Source organism: Cinclus cinclus, chromosome Z, assembly GCF_963662255.1.
Source record: "Cinclus cinclus chromosome Z, bCinCin1.1, whole genome shotgun sequence".
NCBI classification, from domain to species: Eukaryota; Metazoa; Chordata; class Aves; order Passeriformes; family Cinclidae; genus Cinclus; species Cinclus cinclus.
This window is the reverse complement of record NC_085084.1, coordinates 60450122-60472380: the sequence shown is the minus strand read 5'-3', so window position 1 is coordinate 60472380 and position 22259 is coordinate 60450122. Positions and strand designations below refer to the sequence as shown.

At 43.0% G+C, this 22259-nt stretch overlaps 1 protein-coding gene across 1 annotated transcript; it reads left to right on the top strand.

Moving 5' to 3' along the window:
* The first annotated feature begins 491 nt into the window (after nt 1–491).
* Nucleotides 492–16836, top strand: GCNT4 (glucosaminyl (N-acetyl) transferase 4). Its single transcript, XM_062512961.1, has 4 exons — nt 492–562; nt 4058–4255; nt 5130–5408; nt 15012–16836. The coding sequence occupies exon 4, from the start codon at nt 15013–15015 to the stop codon at nt 16378–16380; it is 1368 nt and encodes a 455-aa protein (XP_062368945.1). The 5' UTR covers nt 492–562; nt 4058–4255; nt 5130–5408; nt 15012; the 3' UTR covers nt 16381–16836.
* The last annotated feature ends 5423 nt before the right edge of the window (nt 16837–22259 follow it).

Sequence of the window (22259 nt, the reverse complement as noted above, 5' to 3'; positions counted from 1 at the left end):
GGGTTCCTCCCGCTCCCAGGTGCTGGCGGGCACCTCGCCGTCACCTCCCACTCGTCCGCCTCCTCCGGACCGCCAGGTTTCGGGGAGGGCGGCGGCCCTTCTTTTTTCCTCCACGTCATGGAGGAAAATGCAGTGCCACACACACATCACAAGCCCCGTGCACACAAGAGCGCCCCTTGGAGCCGAGCTGGGCCCCGGCCCGGGACGGCCGCGATCCGCTCGGGTGAGTGCGCGGGCGGCGGGCACATCCCGGACAGCGGCAGCGAGGGGTCCCGGCCCGCGAAGCTGAGCCCTAACTTCGCGGAGCGGTGCGCTGGGGTGGCAGCGCCTCCTGTCCTCCTCCCGGAGCCTTCGCCCTAGGCACAAATTTGGATGCCCGGCCGTGGCGGCGGAGTTTGGGAGGAGGGGGAGGAGGAGGAGGAAAGGGCGGCACTGTGTGACCGCGGGAGCGCAGCGCAGCGGGGCGGTGCTGCGCGGGGGAGAGAGGGCCGGGCGCGGCGCTGGAGCCGGCCGGAGCAGGAGCCAGGAGGAGGGTCGGTGCCGGTACTGCGGGAGAGCTCAGGTAAGAAGGTGCCGTTTGTCTCTAAAGTTAGTTACGGGGGGATTTTGTGTCTAGGTAACAGGGTGCGCGTGTCCGGAGCTGGGGCACACACCTGCCCGCAGCCCAGCTGGTAGGCGGTGTGCCCAGATGTTGTAGTCTCATAAGCTTCTCTCCAGAAGCAAGAGTTCCACCAACTTAGAGTAAGGTTTAGTAAGAGGACTCGAGGTTGCTATGATGTTGGCATTTTTTCGTTTCTCAGTAAATTGTTCATGTAGCTGTGTTCAAATTTGCCAAGTGCCCTTAGTAATTTCTTTAGTATAGAAGGAGGTTCTTTTTCCTTGTGAGGAAACAAAAAGTAACAATAGCAAGAATCTGTCAGAACTTTTTTTTTGTAACTCGAAGAGAGACCGTGGCATCTTGTCCCTGCCAAATAAGGCTTAGAAATAGAAGACCTTATGGCATCCCACTGTTCTTCACCCCACTGTGTCCCACCTGTGGATCTACTCCACTGAACATCTTCTAACTCATTCCAAACATCTAAAACACAAGCAAACCTGTTTCATTTTGAGATAGGCATGTTTCCTTAATAGCAGCCTTTTTGCATAAATAAATTTCCTTAGTAGTAGTTCTTTTGCATTTGCTTGCTTGTGAGAGAAGCCACTGAGGGGTAGATACGGTAGATAAACTTTCAACTGAAGTGGGGGTGACTAACAAGAAAGAGCTGCTTGCTTCTTTCAGACAGGGAGTTACAACAGTCAAGTGACACTGGGAGGCAAAAGATTAAAGCAAGTACAAGAAAGTGGGTTTTTACACTATGCTTAAGTGAGCTGTAGTGTGTTGCCCCCCCACACCCACACTCCCTAGTCTCTGCATGTCAGAAAGCTGTGTAGGTCCAAAAATTATTGGATGAAACAACTCAAAATTTCAAAAGAAACAGACATTTGTATTCTTGTCTTTGAAAACTTCTGAGGTGTAAGGAAATGGAACTGGAAAGGATGTGTGGAAAAGGTGTTGAAGAGTACTTGTTTTTTCTCCTGTTTCCAAGCATCAGCTTTTGACTACTATGAGGCAACATCCTGAGGTGGATGGGCTACGTGGGTATGATGTGATTGTTCTTTCATGCATGTAGCTTTTCTGAGATGGTCACAGAAAGGGAAGTGAAATGCTACTGCATTTGTGCAACTGTTTTTTCTGGTTTTATACATCTGATAGTGGTGGGTTTTGGCCCAGTTCTCATGTATTTTTGTGTATGCTGCCCAGCTGTACAGGCATTTAAAGATTACCAATAAACCCAGCTAATGCTTTTTGACATATGTATAGTATAAATTAGGATTAAAACTTTCTGAAACGCAGTAGTGGTGGTAAGGAATACATTCAGGTTTCAGTTGCTTGGGCTGGCACCGCCTCTGTGTGTTGTTACACTGGGTATCCTGACACCCAAGGAAGGTGTCCATACACTGAAAACAGCTTGTTTATCGGGTTCTGTAGGTTTTATGGTTCATACCCTGTACTATGCATCCTATTTTATGGCATAATATGTGCAAATTATTCTAGCCAGTCAACAGTCTGCCTGTGACCATCCTACAAATACCTTGCTGAGAGGCAAAAGACTGTATCTGAAATACGTAGTCGAGGTAAGTTCAGAGGAATTAAGCTTAAAGCATTTACATAGCAGTTACAGCTACAGAAGACTCATCAGGAGTCATATGGTGACTCCAGCTTTTGAGGTCTTCCAAGAAATATTGATAAAGGAACTAAGAAATGTACCAGATGAGTCATAAAAAGCTCATTTCTTCAACATAAACAGCATGGTGCTGAATCCAGCAAGGGAATACATTTTGCGTAATTGTCAAAAAGTCAAGCCTCATCAGACGTCTCCCTGAAACACTCAGAAAAGAAGAAGGCTTTGCCAGGGTTTGTGATGTGATGTGACCAAGTGTGAGGCAGAGCTCACTCTGCTTTTAGTACAAGAGAGACAGCTGTGACTGCAGCACACCCAGATAAAGGCAGGTGATGGGGTAGATACCAGAGACCCACCCATTGTCCTGCAACCGGCTCTGCTGTGCTATCTGACTGCTGTGTGGCTTGTCTGTTGGGTCAAGTAGCTAGCCTGTGGCCTGTTCAGGTTTCCCTGGTGCCAATCAAAGATCTTTGCCTCTTGGATTGACTACAGAGTACAGTTGACCTATGTGTGTTTTTGTGGTGCATTATTGTTTCTGGGGGAGGTCTTCCAGTATGCTTGATTTCCAGGCAGGGACAAGTCAGCATACTAAATCTTATTCAAAAGATTCATAGCTGTCTGAAGACTTTTTCCAGTTTTGGATGTTCTGGGAGCTTTTGTCTCACTGAAAATGTCCCATTTTCTTAATTTTTATCAATTTATAACACATGATGTAATTTGCCACTGTACCCTTCCATCACACTGAAAAGAGCTACTGTCTTGCCACATTGCATCTTACGCAAACAGAGAGTTTATTAAAGATATTAAGGAATTAATATTAAGGATATTAAAGCCGGTGTTAAGGAATCTGGATTCTGTTATCTCTGTATAATTTTGCAATGCTGGGGAAAATGAACTAAGGCAGAACTGCAGGATCCCTGGAATCTGTGACACCAAGGGCCCTCTTTGGGGCTTATGACACTCAGCCTACTTCAGTCACAAAAGTGCAGTTTATAATTCTGTATCTGTGAGACTGGTGATGAAAAGGAGGCTGGCATGTGTACTTTGGTCAAAATGAGGAGGGAGGAGAATGCTACATATACTTTAGGAGTACTGCTGCAGTACTTCCCTCAAGGGAAAATACCATGATAGTTGTTTGTGGTATACTCAAATAGTACAGTATACAGTTCCTCAAATTTCTTTGTAAGTACTACTCACAGAAAAGTTAGGTATAATGGCCCAGAAATATATTTTTTGCTATGGACACTTCATATACCATACCAAGTATTTATGTATAGGTGAACTTGCGATGCAGGTCATCATACCTAAAGAGAATTTCGGGCTGTATCATGAGGCCTGTGGGTCTCATAACAGTAGCCCAAACTTCTGGCCTTGGCTTAGTGTCAGAGCTCTTTTATTTGTGGAGGGAGCAAGGTGTCTGAGACCTGGAGTCTTGGTACCTAAAGTATTGTGTGCATCTTAAACTTGGTGGGGCTTTTGACAGACTCCTCATGTCCCAGTGCTTACCTACCTCTCCCCAAGTCCTCTTTACTGTGCTAGAGAGGGAAATTAGGTTGCTTTGATGTGATCTGTTCTTTTTATGGTGTTCCTTTCCCTCTGCCTTCTTGGTGCTTATAAATGCTATGTGAGTAAACAAAAATATATGCTTCTTATACAGATAATGCCTTCTACAGCTTAATAATAACAGTAAAACCTTCCCAACTATCCTGCTAAAAAGCAGAGGCTTATTAGTTCAGAACTGCAGACATAACCACCCCTGGGACTTACCATGCCAAGCCTCCTGTTCACTATTTTTCAGCTAACATTTTAAAATTTTCTTTTTTAATTTGTGCAAGAAACAATGTCATCCCTACTACTGCTGTATGTCCGACTTCATATGCACTTGACGCACTGATACTGATGGAGGCTGCTGGCAGTGGCAGGATGGAGCAGACACTAGGACTTTGTTTTCCCACCGAGCTGGCTGTACCCATATTGATGTCCTGGGACAGAGCATCCTAAAGAGGGGAAGAGACCACAGCAAAGTCCAGGAGGTAGGTCTGCAGCTTTCTGATGTGATCTTGCTGAACAAGCTGTGTTTTGGGGGGACAGAAATGACTTAAAGAGTGTGATTTACAGTGGGAGTTTGCAGACAAGAGTCTGCAGGCAGCTTGGTGTTGGGGTGAAGGAAATGGAGAAATATTTTGAGCTGTTAACGAGAGCTTTTCTGCAGCACGGTACAGTTTTTCCTGCTTCCCAGTCTAACAAGAAATTTCCACCCTCTTTTACAGTGCTTCTCCTTGCCAGTGAACACAAATTCTGTCCCTTTGGGTCTGATTTTTTTAGGTTATACTATAGTTTAAAGTTTAACCCATTCTCCACTGTAGTACTACTGCTTTAAACTCCTACATGAGGTGGAAAAAAAAAGGTGTTAAACTCTAGATTGCCACAAATTAGAAGGGACTAAATTCTATTTGTTGGAGTATGTGCTTGTTAGTGGGATTTTGTTTGTTTGTTTTCTTGACTCCTGCCTTTATGGTACACTATGTCTTTGGCAAGCATGGATACCCCCATGTCACAAAGTCAGAGAACTGAGATTCTCAATGTATAAGCATCAGGCTTGGGAATTTTGATGACTGATTATCTCTGGGCCTTCTTAGCACTTTCTTGCTTTGAGAGAGCTGCAAATCCTCTGACTGTCATGACACAGTAGTAGGAGATGTACCAAGGGATTTGCTGAGGGACTTCTCAGGCCTCCAGCAAAACAACTTTCATGGAAAGTTACTGTGTAGCAATTCAGATTACTTGGGGTTGCAGAGGAACCATGTTCTGCCTTGTGCGGCTTGTATGACCCTGCAGAAGTTGCTTGCCTCTTTTCCTGGCCAAAGAGCTGAGACACTGACTTTCTTTATCTTGACATATATCTAGGACACGAACATGCTGAAACTGATGCAAGATATTTTACTGAAACTGTGGGGATTGGCACTGGAGGCAAACAGAAAGGAGAATCCAGCTTTTTCTAAAGAACACAGAGAGCTGGAGCTGAGTGGCAAACAGAGAAGCAAAGCAACTTACTGTCTGCACAGGAAGTTCTGCTAGGAAATACAGATCCTGTGCAAGAAAGAGTCCTTCCTCATGATTAGGACTGGGACAAAGTCAAGTGTGATATCCTAACTGACAGATCTTTGCTGAACCTGTGTTTCCCTGGTATGTTGCAAGAACCTGTCTCTCTGCTTCCAGAAGCAAAAACCACACCATGATAAACTGTAGTAATTCCTTACTGTTTTTCATTGGGACACTGTGTTGTTTTAAGTCTTCAGAGTATTAAAATTGGCAGGTTTATCATCTAATTATCTCTAAAAGTAATGACATTTTTCCACATCTTGCAATTAATTGTTTAAGTAGTTGAAGTTACTTAGCTCTTTAGTTGTTCAGCATTCCGAGAAAATGTAAATGAAAAGTAAGTAATCTTTCATCAGGTGGGCAAGCCAAAACAAGGGGGTGAGATGTGCAGAGTGAAGCTGGTGCTAAGTGTGACAGTGTTAGAGAGGCACAGGCTGAGGCTCCTGTGCAGGGCAAGTGGGTAGAAAACCAGGCAAACTTGATAGAATCAACTGATTGAGATTTAATGCCAATAAAGTATACTCCTACAGAAATCCCATGACTCCTATCAGTAGATAGTTTTGCAATGGAAACAGCCAGCTAGCAGCAGTAAAAGAAAAGCACATTAATAAATTAACTTTTCCAGTTAGCAGCACTGAATAGTTAAGTAGTGTTAAAAAGTTTAATTCAGACAGATAGTTTACAAAAAATTGAAATAAATATCTTAGGAAAGCACATGGTTACTTTTCCTCTTTCCTAGTTTCCTAGGAACATAATTTCCTCTGTCTTTCCCATAGACCTATCAAGACCCAGACTGATTTGTATAGATCATAGGGAAAAACAGGAAGACCTAACTAAATTTTTGCAGAGTCAGTCATGCAAACCACCAAGTTTGCATTGCTGTGTGAACAGGTGTGTTTTAAATAAACAGAGATATTTTATCAGGGGGAACTTTCTTGAAGTGTTTTTACTTGGAGGAAAGGGAACTGTTCCCATAGTTTCTGCTTTATGTAGTAATGGTGTTGGCTGCTGAAATACACTGTGACCTGGTTTCCAAGGAGAGGTGTAGACCCTGTTGTTTTTTTTTTACCTCAGATGCCTTTGAGTGATTGGGGTGTAACAGGTTAGAGAAAGCACTTGTTCTTCTACTCTGATTTTTGTTGTTGTTATTAATGCTACCTTCATGAAAATACTTACCCTAATCAATCCTTCTGTCCACTCTCGTCTTTTGTAACTTCCCAACCTCTGTTCTGCTGCTCTTGCTTCACTCAGCACCCATTCCTGTTTTATTTTTTTAATCTAGGTGACAGCAAGAATTCATGCAAGAAAGAATCACATGTTGGGATAAAAGCACTCCTGTTCCCCTACATCTGCTCTCCCTCTTTCATCTCCTTCCACAGACTTGGACTGAATCTTGACCTTTTCACTTAACTCTTGCACTGTGGCAAGCACAGAAGCTGCCCCACAATGGCTTTCATAGCAAGCACTGTGATTTCAGATCCACTGAGGAGAGAGCACTGCCTGCTCACAGCCTGAACTTTACAAGAATCCCTATTCTAGTAGCAGTCAATATGGCTTGTCAGTCTATGCTTTGGGTAAACCAGTCCCAAGCAGATGTGACAACAGACAAGAGACGGTTCCAACCAGCTGGCTGTCTTGCATGACACCAAAAGTAATTTGTGGCATCTGTAGAAAGTCACAGACCTCTTTGATTGGTATTGCTTAAGTAGAGAAGAAGTACTATAAATTTGATAATGCTATGTATTAGGAGACATCCTGGCTTTTGTTTTCTGTAACTCAATGTAGCTGGGGGTTGAGATTGGACTTTTGCTTGCCTACTGAGCAGGTCCTTCAGGAAGGACTGGCAGAGGGCAGAGCAGAAGGGCCAGTGGACATGGATACATACCATGTGTTCCTCAGGAAAGTTGTGATGCACTGGTTATTGCAGGCAGACAGGTTACCTCTTCCTCAGGTAGTCCTGCCTTCATGCCTGCTGCTAAGCCAGTTGCTTCCAACACCAAAGGAATGTCTTTCCCTCTCTGTGGTGTCAGCTGTCTTTGAGCAGAGTTCTCTTTTTTCCTGAGCAAACCCCAACCTTCATTCTTCTGCCTGGAGTTACATCTGATATCTTAGCTCCAGGTTCTGTGCTTCCTGTGATGAACCTCAGAGCATGTAGTGATGATGGATGATTGATAATGGCTCCAGCTTGCAGGCAACATCCAGGGAGCTTGTGGGCATTGTAGATCTACCTGGAAGCTTCTACCTTTAATCACTGAAGCACTTAAGTGCAGCACAGGCTGTATCAGAAAAGACAATGAGGAATGGGAATGGAATGCTGGGGAGTTGAGAAATTCTGTATTTTCTCAAACAAGGTAGCTCAGAAGCTGCTAATTCAGCATGCTCTGGAAACAAACGGGATGAACTGGGAACACCTCTGCACTGTGTGGATGGCAGGGGAGACTTGCCATGCCAAGCCAGAGGAATGTGAGAGTTGGTAATTTGTTCCTGCTCATGGTGAAGGGAGCTGTATACTTCTCCTGTGCGAGAATGACATTGGCATCACAAAGTTGCACAGACTAAGAGTCTGGGTACATTGGGTTTGTGGAAAAAGCAAAAAATAATAGTGTGAGGAGCTGCAGTAAAGCCCTGGTCTCTCACAAGAACCAGGTCTCCATATGCATATTATTGGAGTCTTACTAAAGTGAAAACTTGTCTTCAGAGACCCAGTGTGAGCACAAAGCCTGCCAGTTTCTTTGTGCTGATGAAGGGAACCTGTTCATTTCTCTGAGCTCTAAAATAACTCCTTAAATGCTTGCAGAGGGCTGGCCTCAAAGAGAGCTGAAGCTGCTGCAGCATTGGTACATACAAGCCATTGGAGGTCAGCCAGAGCAGGATCTTGGTTCTCTGAGCTAACTCAGACTTGTGCTGGCCAGAGCAGCTTCCTGACTTTTCTCTGTTGCATCTAAGTGCCACTCTGGGATGGAGAAGCTGCTGGGGTGTTCCTGGCAGAGGATCAGGGTTGGATGCGATTCTGCTACCACTGGGGTTCTTCCCATTAGAGGTGCAACAAGGCTGTGCCACTGCAAGGAGAGTTGGCAGAGCTGGCAGCTGTGGGGCAAAAGCTGGGCTTTTTCCTGGTTTTGGTTTGTTGTCATGTGACCATGACTTTCTCAGGGATGTTTCATCCAGCCCATCTCACTGTTCGTGCTTTGGGATGAATTGATGATCCTTTGCGGTTCCTGGTATCTTTCACCAGCTGCAGAGTGCTTCAGAAGCTTAGTTTGGCCAGATGTGTGTCTAGGTGCGTTGTAGAACAACTAGGATGCCCAACAGGTTCTCTGCTGGTTTTTTCAAGGCCAAATCTAGAAGAAGTCAGGATAGTTTCACCACATTCAGTTCTGCTTCCTAACATTAAGTATGAATAGATGTTATATGACAACCTCAAGAAGTCTAGTGGAAATGTTCCTACCTATGGTGGGGGAGCTGGACTAGATGACACGTAAAGGTCTCCTTCCAAGCCATGTATTTTCGTGCTTCTGTAATTCTATGAAAAAACTTACCATGGCATACAGTTTCTCTTTAGGAGTGATAGTTTAAACTTGATTTTACCCTGATGGAGTGGAGACATATTTTGTAAAAAACATTATTCCCAATAAATTAATGTATGTGCTCACAGGTGGTTCTTCAATTTGAACCACCACATCTCATAACGTACAGTTTTGTTTGATTGCTGTGTTCTTCTTCCAATTAAAAACAACAGCAGTTCCTATTTTTCCTTTCAAGGGCTGTGAGTTTAGAGGGTTGATAAGACTTTGCTCCTCTTTCTCTATGTGTGGTCTGCTTCCATCCAGGGTAAAGATGCTGGACTGGTATGAGGTATCCAATGCTACCTCAATATGCAGCTCCCCAGCTGGCCCACAACGATTTCTCTGCACAGCACTGAGAAGATGCAAAGTTGACAAGGTTCACTTTTCACTGATTTGGTAAATGCAGAGAAAATTCTGGTGGACACACTCAAAACCAATTTAAACCTTGCTTACATTAGTTGGTATTGTTTCCACATCATCTTAGATATTCAGTGTTATTGAACTATAAATAATAAAAATTAAATAATATAGGAATCATAAGCTTCAGTCTTGCAATAACCTTGATACTTGATATGTGATAGTGGCACAGTGGCCTTAGAGCATTTAAGATCAGAATGCAGAAAAAATTACACAGCACTCAGGTGAAACAGCAGAATAGTTTTTCAGGTAGGTAGGTGATCACTTTTTCTTAGGGTTTGCCTTTGAGGCCAGAAGTCCCACTGCTGCTTTTACAAATTTTTACAGAAAAGAAGATTTTTTTTTTTTTTTAGTTATTAAAAGATACAAATGAAGAAGCAAACATTTTTCTAATCTATCCTAATTTTGGTGAAAATACCCTAATCTGTAAAACAAGTCAAAATATGGATTATTTCCCTCTGCAGTACTTTGTTCTCATTCAAAACTGAATTTCTTTTAGAACTCAGTTCAAACAGAAAGTCCTGAAACAGGAAGCATTTCTGCTGAGTTTCTAAGACATACATTGACTTGAGGCAATGTGCATGTCTTTTGGGGTGCTAGTGAAATGCAAAATCATTCAGTTGTTCACATGGTTCAGAGAACAGTGTGTTCAGGGTTTCCCAGAGAGGTTGCATTTCATGTTAGCAGCACACCTTACCCTTGCCCAACATTTTTAAACTTCAGGATCGCAGAAGATACACTTGGCAATCAGAAGAGCTGCAACTAATGCCTGAGGTTTGTGACTGGAAGCTTTTAGCTGGGCCACTTCCAAGCTACCACACTCCTGAAGTCAGAGTCCTTCCACATGAAGCCTGAGGACCTGGGAAGAGGATTTCCTCCCTTTCCTGACAACTTCACCCACATTCATCTTGGGATTGAATCCGGAGCAATGGGCATGATGGCTTTATGAATTCAGAAACATTTGACACGGCAGTCCTTGCAGTTTAGTGAATTATCTTTGTGAGTCTGAACTGTAGCTGGTCTTGAGGGATGGATGCTTTACCTTCATTCATCTTCTCTGACTGAATATGAGCAGCAGTTGTAAAGAGAGAGATAATTCCCAGACTTTAATAATTTTTTTTTTTGTTTTGCATTTCAGTACCAGTGATAAGGGAAATGCAGATTTTTTGACATAATAGATTGATCTTTTAATCGGATACAAGCGCATGTGTTTGTTTTTAGCCAACATGGAAAGGGCAAAATCTGGGAGGTTTAATAATAGGGTATCGCAGAGGCAGGAGAAGAGGATTTCCCTGGGAGCCTGGGTTCATTAAAGGGCTGTATAAACTGGGGAGATCTGGATAGAAGTCTTATGCTGGGTGAAGACCTGGGGCTCCTGCCCTCTTCAGGTCCTGGTACAAGCAAACGTACCTCAGGAATCTTCTCATGTGTAGAAAACACAAGTAACACATTTTGCAGAGCAAAGCAAGATGTCAATGCCAAGCTCATAATATAAAATCTTGATACAAAAGATGGAACCTTGCCTGTGTATTGTAAGACATCACCTGAGGAAAAAAGTTTTTGTAAGCAAGGTAACCAGAGTTAGCATCTGGTCAGTGCTACCCAAGATAGGTGCTTTGGGCAGCAATAGGTAGCTGTTCTCATCTCCCATGTTCGTTCATTCTGTGCTCCTCTGGAGAGGACAGTGTGTACACCACACCTCTATGTCTGAGTAGGGCTTTAAGTCTGCATGCGGTAAAACATGAAGTTTTGCAGCTGAGTCAAAACCTGATAAGGTTTGTGATAGCCCTTCTCCCCCAAGAGATTTAATTCTCCAGTCTCACTTTGTTCATCAAGAAATCCCAGTCGCTGAAGTTTACTTTATACAGATAAACTATTTAGAAGAGAAGCTAAGGTGATGAAGGACCATATGAGGAGTGACTGAGGGAGCTTGGATTTTTTTAGCCTGGACAAGAGGAGGCTTAGGGGCGACCTTACTGCTCTCTACAAGTGCCTGAAAGAAGGTTGTAGCAAGGTGGGGGACAACCTCTTCTCCCAGGCTACCAGCAGCAGGATAAGAAATGGTCTCAAGCTGCACCATGGCAGGTTCAGGCTGGATATGAAGAAGAATTCCTTCATGGCAAGAGGGATGACCCTGGTAACTACAGTACTGTCAGTCTCACTCCAGTGCCTGGTTAAATTATGGAGAAGATTGCTCTGGGAGTTATTGAAAAACCCCTGAAAGAAAATGCAGTCATTGGTCATAGCCAGCATGGCTACACGAGGGGAGGGTCCTGCTTGACAAACTAATTCCTTTTTATTACAAGGTAGCTCACCATCAAGGTAGTCGATGATGTGATGTGATCTGATCTTTTAGGATTTCAGTAAAGCTTCTGATCCTGTCTCTCACAGGATCCTTCTGGGTATGTCATGCAATAGGTGAACAGCTGGCTGACGGGTCAGACACAAAGGGTTACAGTAAATGGGATGGCATCAGGCTGGTGACCTGTCACTAGTGGGGCTCCTCCTTAGGGCCAGTGATCTTCAACATCTTCACTAATGACCTGAGTTCTGGATACAGAACTCAAGATAAACTCAAAGCTATAAACTGGGGCACTAAATTGGGAGGAGATGTTGAATGCAGAGAGACCCTGCAGAGAGATCTCAACTAATTAGCGGGCTGGGCAATCACCAATCTTACAAAGTTTGACAAAAACAGGTACTGGATTCTGCACCTGGGGCAGGGCAAGCCTGGATGTATGGACAGACTGGGATGTGAAAAGTTGGGAGAGCAGCCCTGTGGAAGCAGACCAGTGGATCCTGCTCGATGGCAAGTTGCACATGAGCCAGGAGTGCCCTGGCAGCCAGGAGGGCCACCTGTGTCCTGGGGGCATCAGGGACAGCATCACCAGCCAGGCAAGGGAGGGGATTGTCCTGCTCTGCTCTGCTCTGAGCTGGGGCAGCCTCACCTCCAGTGCTGGGGGCACTTCTGGGTGCCACAGTATTAAGAGAGACATAAAACTATTGGAGAGTGTCCAAAGAAGGCCATGAGGATGGTGAACAGTCTGGATGGGAAGCTGTATGAAGAGCAGCTGAGGTCACTGGGGCTCTTTAGCCTGGAGTAGATTGAGAGGAGACTTCATAGTGACCTACAACTTGTTTTTGAGGGGAAATGGATGGACAGGCACTGATTTCTTCTCTGTGTTGAACAGTGGCAGGACCCAAGGGAACAGTCTGCAGTTGTGTGGGAGGTTTAACTTAAGACTCTCTCTGGGCACTGGAAGAAGCCTCCCAGGGGAAGGGTCACAGCACCAGCCTGATAGAGTTCAGTACTCTGAGTTGGACCATGCTCTCAAGCACATGGTGTGACTCTTGGGATGTTCTATGCCTGGCCAGGAGTTGTAGTTCAGTGATTCTGTGGGCCCCTTCCAACTCAGGACATTCTGAGATTCCATTACTTAGTTTGGTTTCATAGCAACATAATGTTTTGGCACTGGGCAGAAGCTGGCCAGAGCTGACACAGATAGAGAGGTTTAGGAGAAGTTTGGAATGTGTTGTTTTTTTCTATTCCTTTTTCTTTCTCCAGACTCATCTTTTTGAAGGAGAGAGTAAGAGAAGATTCACTCCTTGTTTTAGGCAATCCCTGTTCATCCAGGGGTGGTAGGTGTTGTCCTTGGTAGATAGGGAGACACTGGGCAGAGGCATGGGGTGGGCTTTACAGAAAGGCCACACCACACAAGACTTCTCCCTCCAAAGAAGAAAAACAGGGCAAATTACCTGTCTTCCCCTCTACAGAGCTTTTTTCATATGGCTGCAAACTTGCCTTTGGTTAGGAGCAGCTTTTAAAAATGATTTCTCTCCAGGAACACAGATACGTAAAGGAAGTAGGTAAAGGGGAAACCCAGATTAGACAGTGGGTTGGGATTAATTTGAGGAAGAGATGAAGGAAAGCACCTGCTTGCTATGGGGCAATGTGGGATTTTTGGCTTTGTGGGTATATAAATGCCTCACTTCATTTTGAAGATGATGAGGCACTGCAGCAGGTTGTCCAGAGAAGTTGTGGATTCCCCATCCCTGGAATTTTTCAAGGCCTTATTGGAAGGTTTCCTACTCATGACAGGGATTTTGGAATGAGATTATCTCTAAGATCCCTTCCAATTCAAACTACTCTATGATCCTATAAGATCTGTTTTTAATCTTTCTTCGTTAGCATACCTGGAGACTGTTTCTAAAACCTGAAGGTAGTTTCTCACCTTTGGTTTCTACAAAATAGGTACGGGCTGTCTTACCCTGGTCTGCACCTGGCAACCCCCAGGTGAAACAAGGAGATAACATTTTCTTCTTTCTTGTTGTCCTAGAACAGAAATATTGAGGACAAAGATGCACAGGGAAAGGCAAAGTCAAGGGAGAACAGACAAATTAAAAAGCACTGCCTTGACAAGCTGCAATTTAAATGTAGCTACAGCTTGCAAGACTTGACATTTAAGGGAATGCTAAAGATGCCCAAGTTAGTCTTGCAGTATATTTGAATGCACATCTCAGTACTTGATTTTACATGCGTATGTGAGATGTGCAGGCATCTGAGCCATATCTCTTGGCCCCACCAAGATTATTCTACTGGCTCTGGAAGCACTCTGAAACATCTTCTATTCAAAAGAAAATACCAGGAGCTGTTCAATGTAAAGATGAAGTAGAGCTTCATTTAAACTAAGTAGAGCTGAGTTTACTGCTGCACTTGTATGTGGTTCTGGTCTAATTTTAATTCAGGGATAGTAACAATGCTGATTACACTCAGCCAGTAAAGCAAAGCTATGTGGAAGAGGATCTCTGTATTTAGCTTTTATTACATTAATACCTCAGTTGTAATGCGCTACACAGGAATGCTATTAAATAACATGCTGTGTGTAAAAAGGGGCCACGTGTGTTTTTGTGGTCACATCCAAGGTTATGTTGCTTAGAAGAGAGTGGGATGGATGTCATATTGCTTACCACCACCCCTTCTGCCTTCAGAAGGATGTATTCCTTACATGTTCACACCAGTGGATGAAAGTGCTATGTCTTTATCCACCTCTGTTTCCAGGGCAAATTAGAAGTATTTTCCAGAAGAAATTTGAAGAGAGAAAGGACTTTGGGCTTGTCAGATCCTGTTGGTACAGGACAGGAAGGAAATTAATTTCCCCCTGGACATCTTTATGAGCCAGCTCCAGTGTTAATGAGAATGCAGTGTTTGAATTTTAAGACTTTCAGTTTCATGCTTTTTAAAAAAAAAAAAACAATAGTAATATCTACCATTAGGAACACACTCTTTGCAGACTTAAAATATATTACTGTGCTGCTCCCATTGTATGCCTTTTAGTTACTCAGGAAAATAAATAATCCTTCCCACTCACGTGGATGACAGTAATGCTTTTGCCAATCCAGGGGTTGTGTACTTCAGTGGCTCATCAGAAATTTTAAAAAGCTTTGGAAAAAAAACAGTGGGAGTCTTGTTCTTATACTCTTATTTGACTGGAAATCATCTGATTTATTGCTTTCACTTAGCTAATTCAAGGAAATGACATTTTAAAATTACAATTAGGAAGAAACTAGAGATTACCAGTGCCCTTCCTAATAAGGTGGTGTTTATGCTGTAGGCAGACTGGTGTTCACATATCTATCTTAGAGGCTGGAATGGTCTCTGAGGATTCCTGATTTAAAATAACACCATGTCTCTTTCTTCTTGCAGAATGAAGAGACACAAGTGGTCCTACAAATGTCCCTCACAAAGGAAGATTTTGATTCTGTGTGTTACTGGGTGGCTGATTGCACTGCTGAAACTCCTCCATGTCGAAAGACAGTTTTTTCCCTCTAAAGGCATTTACTTAGTTGAGCACTTCTTGAGTACTTCTTCTTACGTTAGAAACAGATATTCATACCCTAGAAATGAGTTCCAGTATGAAATTAATTGTACATCTATATATGAACAAGATCCTCGTGAAATTGGCAAGAGCTTAGAGATAAGAAGAAAAGAAATAGTTGATTTAGCTGATGAAGATGTTGTAGCAATGACAAGTGACTGTCACATGTATCGTTCACTTAGGAAGTACCAGCTAAAACCTGTTTCTCCAGAGGAGGAGAGTTTTCCAATTGCCTATTCTTTGGTTGTTCACAAAGATGCAGCAATGGTAGAAAGGCTCGTACATTCATTGTACAGTCATCAAAATATTTACTGCATCCATTATGACCAAAAGGCAACAAAAAGTTTCAAATCTGCTTTGAACAATCTAGCTAAATGTTTCCCAAATATTTTCATTGCATCAAAATTGGAGACAGTGGACTATGCACATATTTCACGTCTGCAAGCAGATTTCAACTGTTTGTCTGATTTGATGGAGTCTCCAGTTTCTTGGAAGTATGTTATCAATTTGTGTGGCCAAGATTTCCCTTTGAGATCAAATTTTGAGTTGGTTGCTGAACTGAAGAAACTTGGTGGAGGAAACATGCTGGAAACTTCAAAGCCAAGCAGCAGCAAAAGAGAACGATTTACTTATCACTATGAGCTTATGAAAGTGCCTTATGAATACATGCAGATGCCTGTAAAAACCAACATTTCCAAGAACCCGCCACCTCATGATATTGAGATATTTGTAGGCAGTGCCTATTTTGTTTTAAGCCGAGAATTTATTCAATATACCCTTGAAAGCTCACTTGCAAAAGATTTTTTTGAGTGGTCAAGGGACACATACTCTCCAGATGAACATTTCTGGGCCACTCTTGTACGAGTCCCTGGAGTCCCTGGGGAAGTTCCGAGGTCATCCCAGGATGTAACAGACTTACAAAGCAAAACTCGTCTGGTGAAATGGAATTATCTGGAAGACTATTTGTACCCTCCATGCACTGGTACCCACCTGCGCAGTGTCTGCATCTATGGGGCTGGAGAATTAAGATGGCTTCTGAATTATGGACACTGGTTCGCCAACAAGATTGACTCCAAAGTAGATCCTGTCCTGGTAAAATGCTTGGCAGAAAAGGTGGCAGAACAACAGGAGGAGTGGGTACATTTGTCCTCTGATGAACACTTTCTGCACTTAAGTTCTACGAATGCCTTGACGTAGCAGTGCTGTGCTCTCTGCTTTCAGTACTGTGTGCTTGGCATCTGCAGTTCTGCTGCCCTGACCTGCTGCAGGATGGCAGTGAGAAAAAATCCATTCTATATAATGTCCAGGGCCCTGCAGAGCCAGGTGCCTGGCTATTTATTTATGAAAATTCACTTCTCTCTGATTAACTGTTTTGCCACAATAAACCTACAGTTGTCTTCAGGGTGATTCTGAGATGGTGAAGTTTGCTTTTGGAGGCTCTTGTGCTGTCTGTCCCAGTGGAGTATTTCAGAAATGTATTTTACTTCAAGTGTGTTTGTATCTTTTATAAGAAACTCCAGCACTTCCGTCTGCCTGTCCTCTTTTCCTTCACTTTTTCTTTTCTTAAAGGAATAAAGGGAAGACCTCTGTATCTGCTACCTCAGGAAAACTGCAAGTGCCCATCTCACAGAAAAAACAAAGAAATCAGCATGACACCAAACGAGCCATGTGACCTCACCTGAAGTTCCACACTTGTCATCTGTGGGAGCTGCATAGATCTTTGCAATGTGATTATGACTGGATGATATAAGGGAAAGAAGATCCCATATACTGCATTGTGTGTACCATTGTTCTCTTCTCCCTGCTAACCTGTGCGTTGCTTTTCCTTCTACGAAGCGTGTGAACAGGTGCTGTGCCAACACTGCTGGTTTCACAAACACTGAAAGTTGGTTGAAACAGTTGTTGAGTGCACACAGCTGTGTGTTCTGCAAAGGCAGAGTACATGTGTGCCCTCAGGGCAGTCTCTGCAGCTACCTGGTGTCCGTGCCAGAAGAGGTCAATCTTCATTCCTATATCTGCCCACAGGAATATCTTTCTGTGAAATCCCAGTCCTCTTGAGACATTATGTCTACACACAGTGGATAACAAGAGCTATTTCTACTTAGTGTTCAGCAGTGTGGTGCTTTGTTGAAGTGTAGAACACACAAGTTAAGCAGTAGTCATAAGAATAGCCATATTGCAGAAATGAAGACTCTGCATGAAGTATCTTTCTGTGCAAATCCCCTGGCTATGCACTACCATGATCCCAGGCTGACAGGTGCCTGAATGGGCCATAGTTCAGCTGCAGAGCAAGAGTTCTCCAGTGGCCCCTGGTTGCCATGGCCCTACCAGCCTCCTGATAGGGAAGTGGCTCAGGAGCCTTCTTGCAACTGGGCTACCACACTCCAGCATGAGGGAAATGTTTGTGAATGCAGGGGTCCCTGCAGAAACTCCTGAAACTCAGAAATGCTGCTTGACCTTTTGGGGATTTCCCTGGAGTGTTGCCCTGCCACAAGTTCAGTTTTGGTGGTTCCAGTGGATCCCGGGGCTTAGCTTTCTCCATGCCACTGTCTTCTTTCATCAATCTTTTATTAGGGGACTCTTTCCCCATGAGTGACTTTGGGATATCTGTGTCTGGTCTTACTGATCTACAGATTGCTGCAGTAATGACCATATCTCACATCAATGATAAATCTTTGCTCCTTATTTGAGCTGAAAGAACCAAGTGGCCTTTTGGTCTCAGTTTCTGAATTTAAAGTAAATTTAAGTTTGTCAGTTTAGTCACAGTGAAGTCATCTTGAAGTGGCTCAAGACTGGTTTGAGAGTCAGAATTCTCAGGCCTTATTCCACATTTGTGACATTGAATTTCAGTAAAACTTCAGACAACCACCTGAGTTTTCTGTTTTAGCTGCTCCCATTGTAAAATGGGAACCATAATCTTCTATTGTCTTGTTAAGCACTTTGAAACCTGTGGGTGTTGTGGGTTTGGTTGCACAATACTAATTATTTAGTATTCACTTATTTTGTGGATAATTTATTATCCACAAAACTATTTATGGTGTCTGTGGTTGCACAGGTCAAGCATTTCTTAAATGTACTGTTTCTGAAATAAATGGGGATTATTTTTAAAGTCTGCGTTGCTTACTTCAGTGACATGCCATGTCTGCCCAAGGCTGTCCTGACTTGATGTAATTTATAAATACTTTGTAGAAAATCAAACATTGAGAGTATTTGCAGATTCATATATTAGTACTTGCATGTAAAATAGAGTCCTTGTGTGGCAAAAAGGTTAATAAAAGAGAATGTTAGGATCCCAGAGGCCAAGATACAGCCTTCTGTACATATAAATTGATGCTTAATGATACATTTGAAATTTTGTATTTATTTAAACTGGCTTTATGTATGTGTGTACACATATACCCATCTAGGTTTAATTGTATTTGTTTGATCTGCCATAATTGTATAATAATCCACCAGCACATTTAACTTCATTGAAGTATCTAATTTTAATCAGCATGCAACTCTGTGCTATTTTAATTGAATTAGGTTGAATGGTGCCTGTCATCTAACTGGTTTGAAAGAAGGCACCTTGTTCTTCCAAGGTGGCACAATGTGAGGCAGCACCAGCCATCACCGCCGTGTGCTTGCTAGATGGGGACATGGGAGGCGTACAGACAGAGCTGCAGCTTTATGAAGTGCTGATTTTCTAATGAATTCCAGACGTTTCTGCTGTTCTGAAAGGAACTTTAAAGGCTACTCAAGGTTGTAGAAAGGCAGTTCACAAAAATCAGTCATTGGATTGATGAGGCTGGAAGATCCTCTAATCCAGCCTCTTGCTCATAACAGGATCAACACTGAATTTGAACTGGGTTTCTTGGGTTTTCCAGAGACTCTTGCAGATCTCTAAGGAAGGAGGAATATTTTCCATTGTTTCTGAAGAAAAGAACAGTCAAAATATAAGTGTCTTAACTTTTGAATCGTTTTCTCTCTGTTTGTTGGCTTTGCATTCAGCAGTGTTGCCATAGTGATGCCTGTGTCACAGTTAAGTGATTAGATTACAGAGGTGGGTAATATCTCCATCATCACTGCTCTTTACACAGGTAGGTCTGCCATTGCTGAACCCAAGGCGTGATACACAAACTTTCTATGGGGAACATGGCTGAACCTAGTTTATGGCAGAACATGTTTTTATTTTGGCTGAAACTTACAGGAACTTACCTGCTCTCACATGGTTTGTTAGGGTTTTTTTGGTGGTTTTCTTTGATTGTTGGTTTTATTCTGTTTTCCTTAGAAAAACTTATATTTCCTTTTTTCCTCTTCATTCTTTTCCTCACTTCTGAGAGATTCTCCTTATAAGCTGTTTCAATTATACAATTATGCAATTTTGAAATACACATGTATTTACACATATTGGTATGTTCTGTGTTTGTTCTGCTGAAGAAGCATTATGCTGGCCTTCTTCCACCCACCCTGCCCTGTGCTGGTCACATGTAGAATCTGGACTATCAGTTGACCTAGTTTTCCCATTCAGGAAGGGTGCATAAGCAGGGCAATAATTCTGCTCCTGGCTGTCAGCACTGGTGTGCATGTCCAGCCCACCATTTTATTAGTGTCTGAATACAGTAAAAATGCTGAATGCATTCCAACACAGACAAATTAAGTAAGGAAGAAAAGAAAATAATGAGCTTTAGTGAAAGAGATGCAGAACCATCATTTGTACTACTTGTCTTGTTAATGAATTTATTAGACTAGACATGTAATCTGGAGAATAGTATATACAAACATAAATGCCTCACTGTGTATTTTCTTTGTCATGGGAATAAAAGGATGTGAAAGGAAAGACTAGGAATTAGACATCTAATCTGTAATTGTAATTAAAACAGACTTGGCCTGTTGAGTATTTCTGTGACTACAATGTCATTACTGTGGCAGTTAAATCAGAATGTATAAACATGAGAAAACCAGTATCTGGGCAGTAAATGTGAGTGTATGTGGCACACTAATGTATGTTTACAGTGTGACCTTGAGTTTTATTTCAGATATAATATCTGTTTTAACTCGATGTTTTTAGAAAACCTGGGTTGTTCTTGGTGGCAATAATCATAGAAATGATACTTCAGAACAATGTGATCTGTTACTGAGATGAAGTAAATCTGTACTGAAGGTACCCCAGTGCTGTTTAGTGGTTCAAACTGACAGTTACATACTGTATCCTGGTCCTGTTTCTTCAGAACTACAAAACTGTTTAATTTTCTATGGCTAAGGGATACTCATCTTTATAATACCAATCTGTTTTAGAAAACAGAGAAAGCAAAAACCACAAAACTTTGTATGAGGCATTTGCTCAAGTAGGAAAGTCTGTGGCAAGTTTTCGGTAGCAGGAGGAGGGTGGGGGTGGATTCTCTGAGAAGGTGCCAGGAACTTCCCAACATACCTGACAGAGCCTGTGCCAGCCAGCTTCAAGATGGTCTTGCTGCTGGATAAGGCTGAACCCAGCAGTGATGATGATAGCACCTCTGGGATAAGGCATTTAATAAAGGGAAAATACCATACTGAGCAACAGCAGCTACAGCCAGAGAAGAGAGGATTGAGACTACGAGAGACAGCTCAGTAGGTACCGGGCTGGTTAAGGAGGAGGGACAGGAGGTACTCCACATGCTGGAGCTGAGATTTCCCTGCAGCTCCTGTTAGAGAAGACAGTAAAGTAGCTGGGCCCCTGCATCCCATGGAGGGTCCACGGAGGAGCAGAGATCCACCTGCAAACCACTGAGAAGCCCATGCTGGAGCAGGTGGATGCCCGAAGGTGGCTCCAACCCCATGGGAAGTCCGCATTGGAGCAGGTTTCCTGGCAGGATTTGTGATCCCATGAATGTCCCACATTAGAGCGGGCTGTGCCTGTAGGATTGCTCCCTGAGGAATGTAGGCACGCTGGAGCAGTTTGTAAAGAACTGCAGCACGTGGGAAGGAGCCACAGTGGAGAAGTTAATGAAGGAGTGCTTCCTGTGGGAGGGACTGCATGCTGGAGTAGGGGGAGAGTGTGAGGAGTCCTCCCTGTGAGGGGAAGGAGCAGCAGGGACAACCTGAGGTGAAATGACTGCAGCCTCCTTTTCCCGTTCCCCTGTGTGGCTGGAGGGAAGGAAGTAGAGAAAATTAGGAGTAAAGTTGAGCCCAGGAAGAAGGGAGGGATGAGGGAAGGTGGGTTTTTTAAAGATTTGTTTTTAATTTCTCATTTTTTCTGGTCCTGATTGGTAAGAGATTTATTTTCCCCAAACAGAGTCTGTTTTGTCCATGACAGTAATTAATACATGAGTGATCTCCCCTTGTCCTTATCTCAACCCAGAAGCTTTTCATTATATTTTTTTTCCCCAGGCCAGCTGAGAAGGGGAGTGACAGAATGGCTTGGTGGGCAGCTGGCATCCAGCCAGGGTCAACCCAACATAAATGGGAAGAAGTTAGATGGTATTTTTTAAAGGGGGCAAAGGCAGTAAGTTTTATTGCTACTGAGCCTCCATTTACATGTTTTAGCAGACTTGTTTAAGTGGAAATGCTTACATACAGTATGGTTGCTGCTGCCATCTCTGATGGAGACTTGAGTTAGTAAATTTTAAAACCAAAGATATTTTATCAGAGAAGTTCCTGGAGCCTGTATAAGCTTCTTGTCTTGTAAAAAAAAAAAAAAAAAAAAAAAGCTTAAAATTTTACTAGTCTTTACTAGACTACTAGTGGTTTACAGAAAGACTCAGGGGACTGTGCTGGTTACATCAGAGAGGGCAGAAAAAGGAGCATCTGATTTTTTTGATCATGGCAGGTCAATGGTTTTTAATGATGCTTTCTGTGTTATATGTAGTAACACATTTTTATGTGAACTAATTTGAAAAACTATTGACTCACTTCCCCTTAGCATCTCAAACATTTGCTTCTAACACATGTGGGTTTAAAAGACTCTTCCTTGGGCTACAATTAGAGACTTCATTGTGATTTATGTTAAACAACAACAGCTTTTTTATCGCTGAGCCTCTTTTCTCTGCTTGAATTTGTGCTCTGAGATGGAAAAGATGGCAAGTCTAAGCTTGACCTGGGGCAATGAGAAGATGAGA

Bases quoted from the DNA above. Each gene is read 5' to 3' on its own strand.
- GCNT4 (XM_062512961.1), top strand. From the start codon at position 15,013: ATGAAGAGACACAAGTGGTCCTACAAATGTCCCTCACAAAGGAAGATT.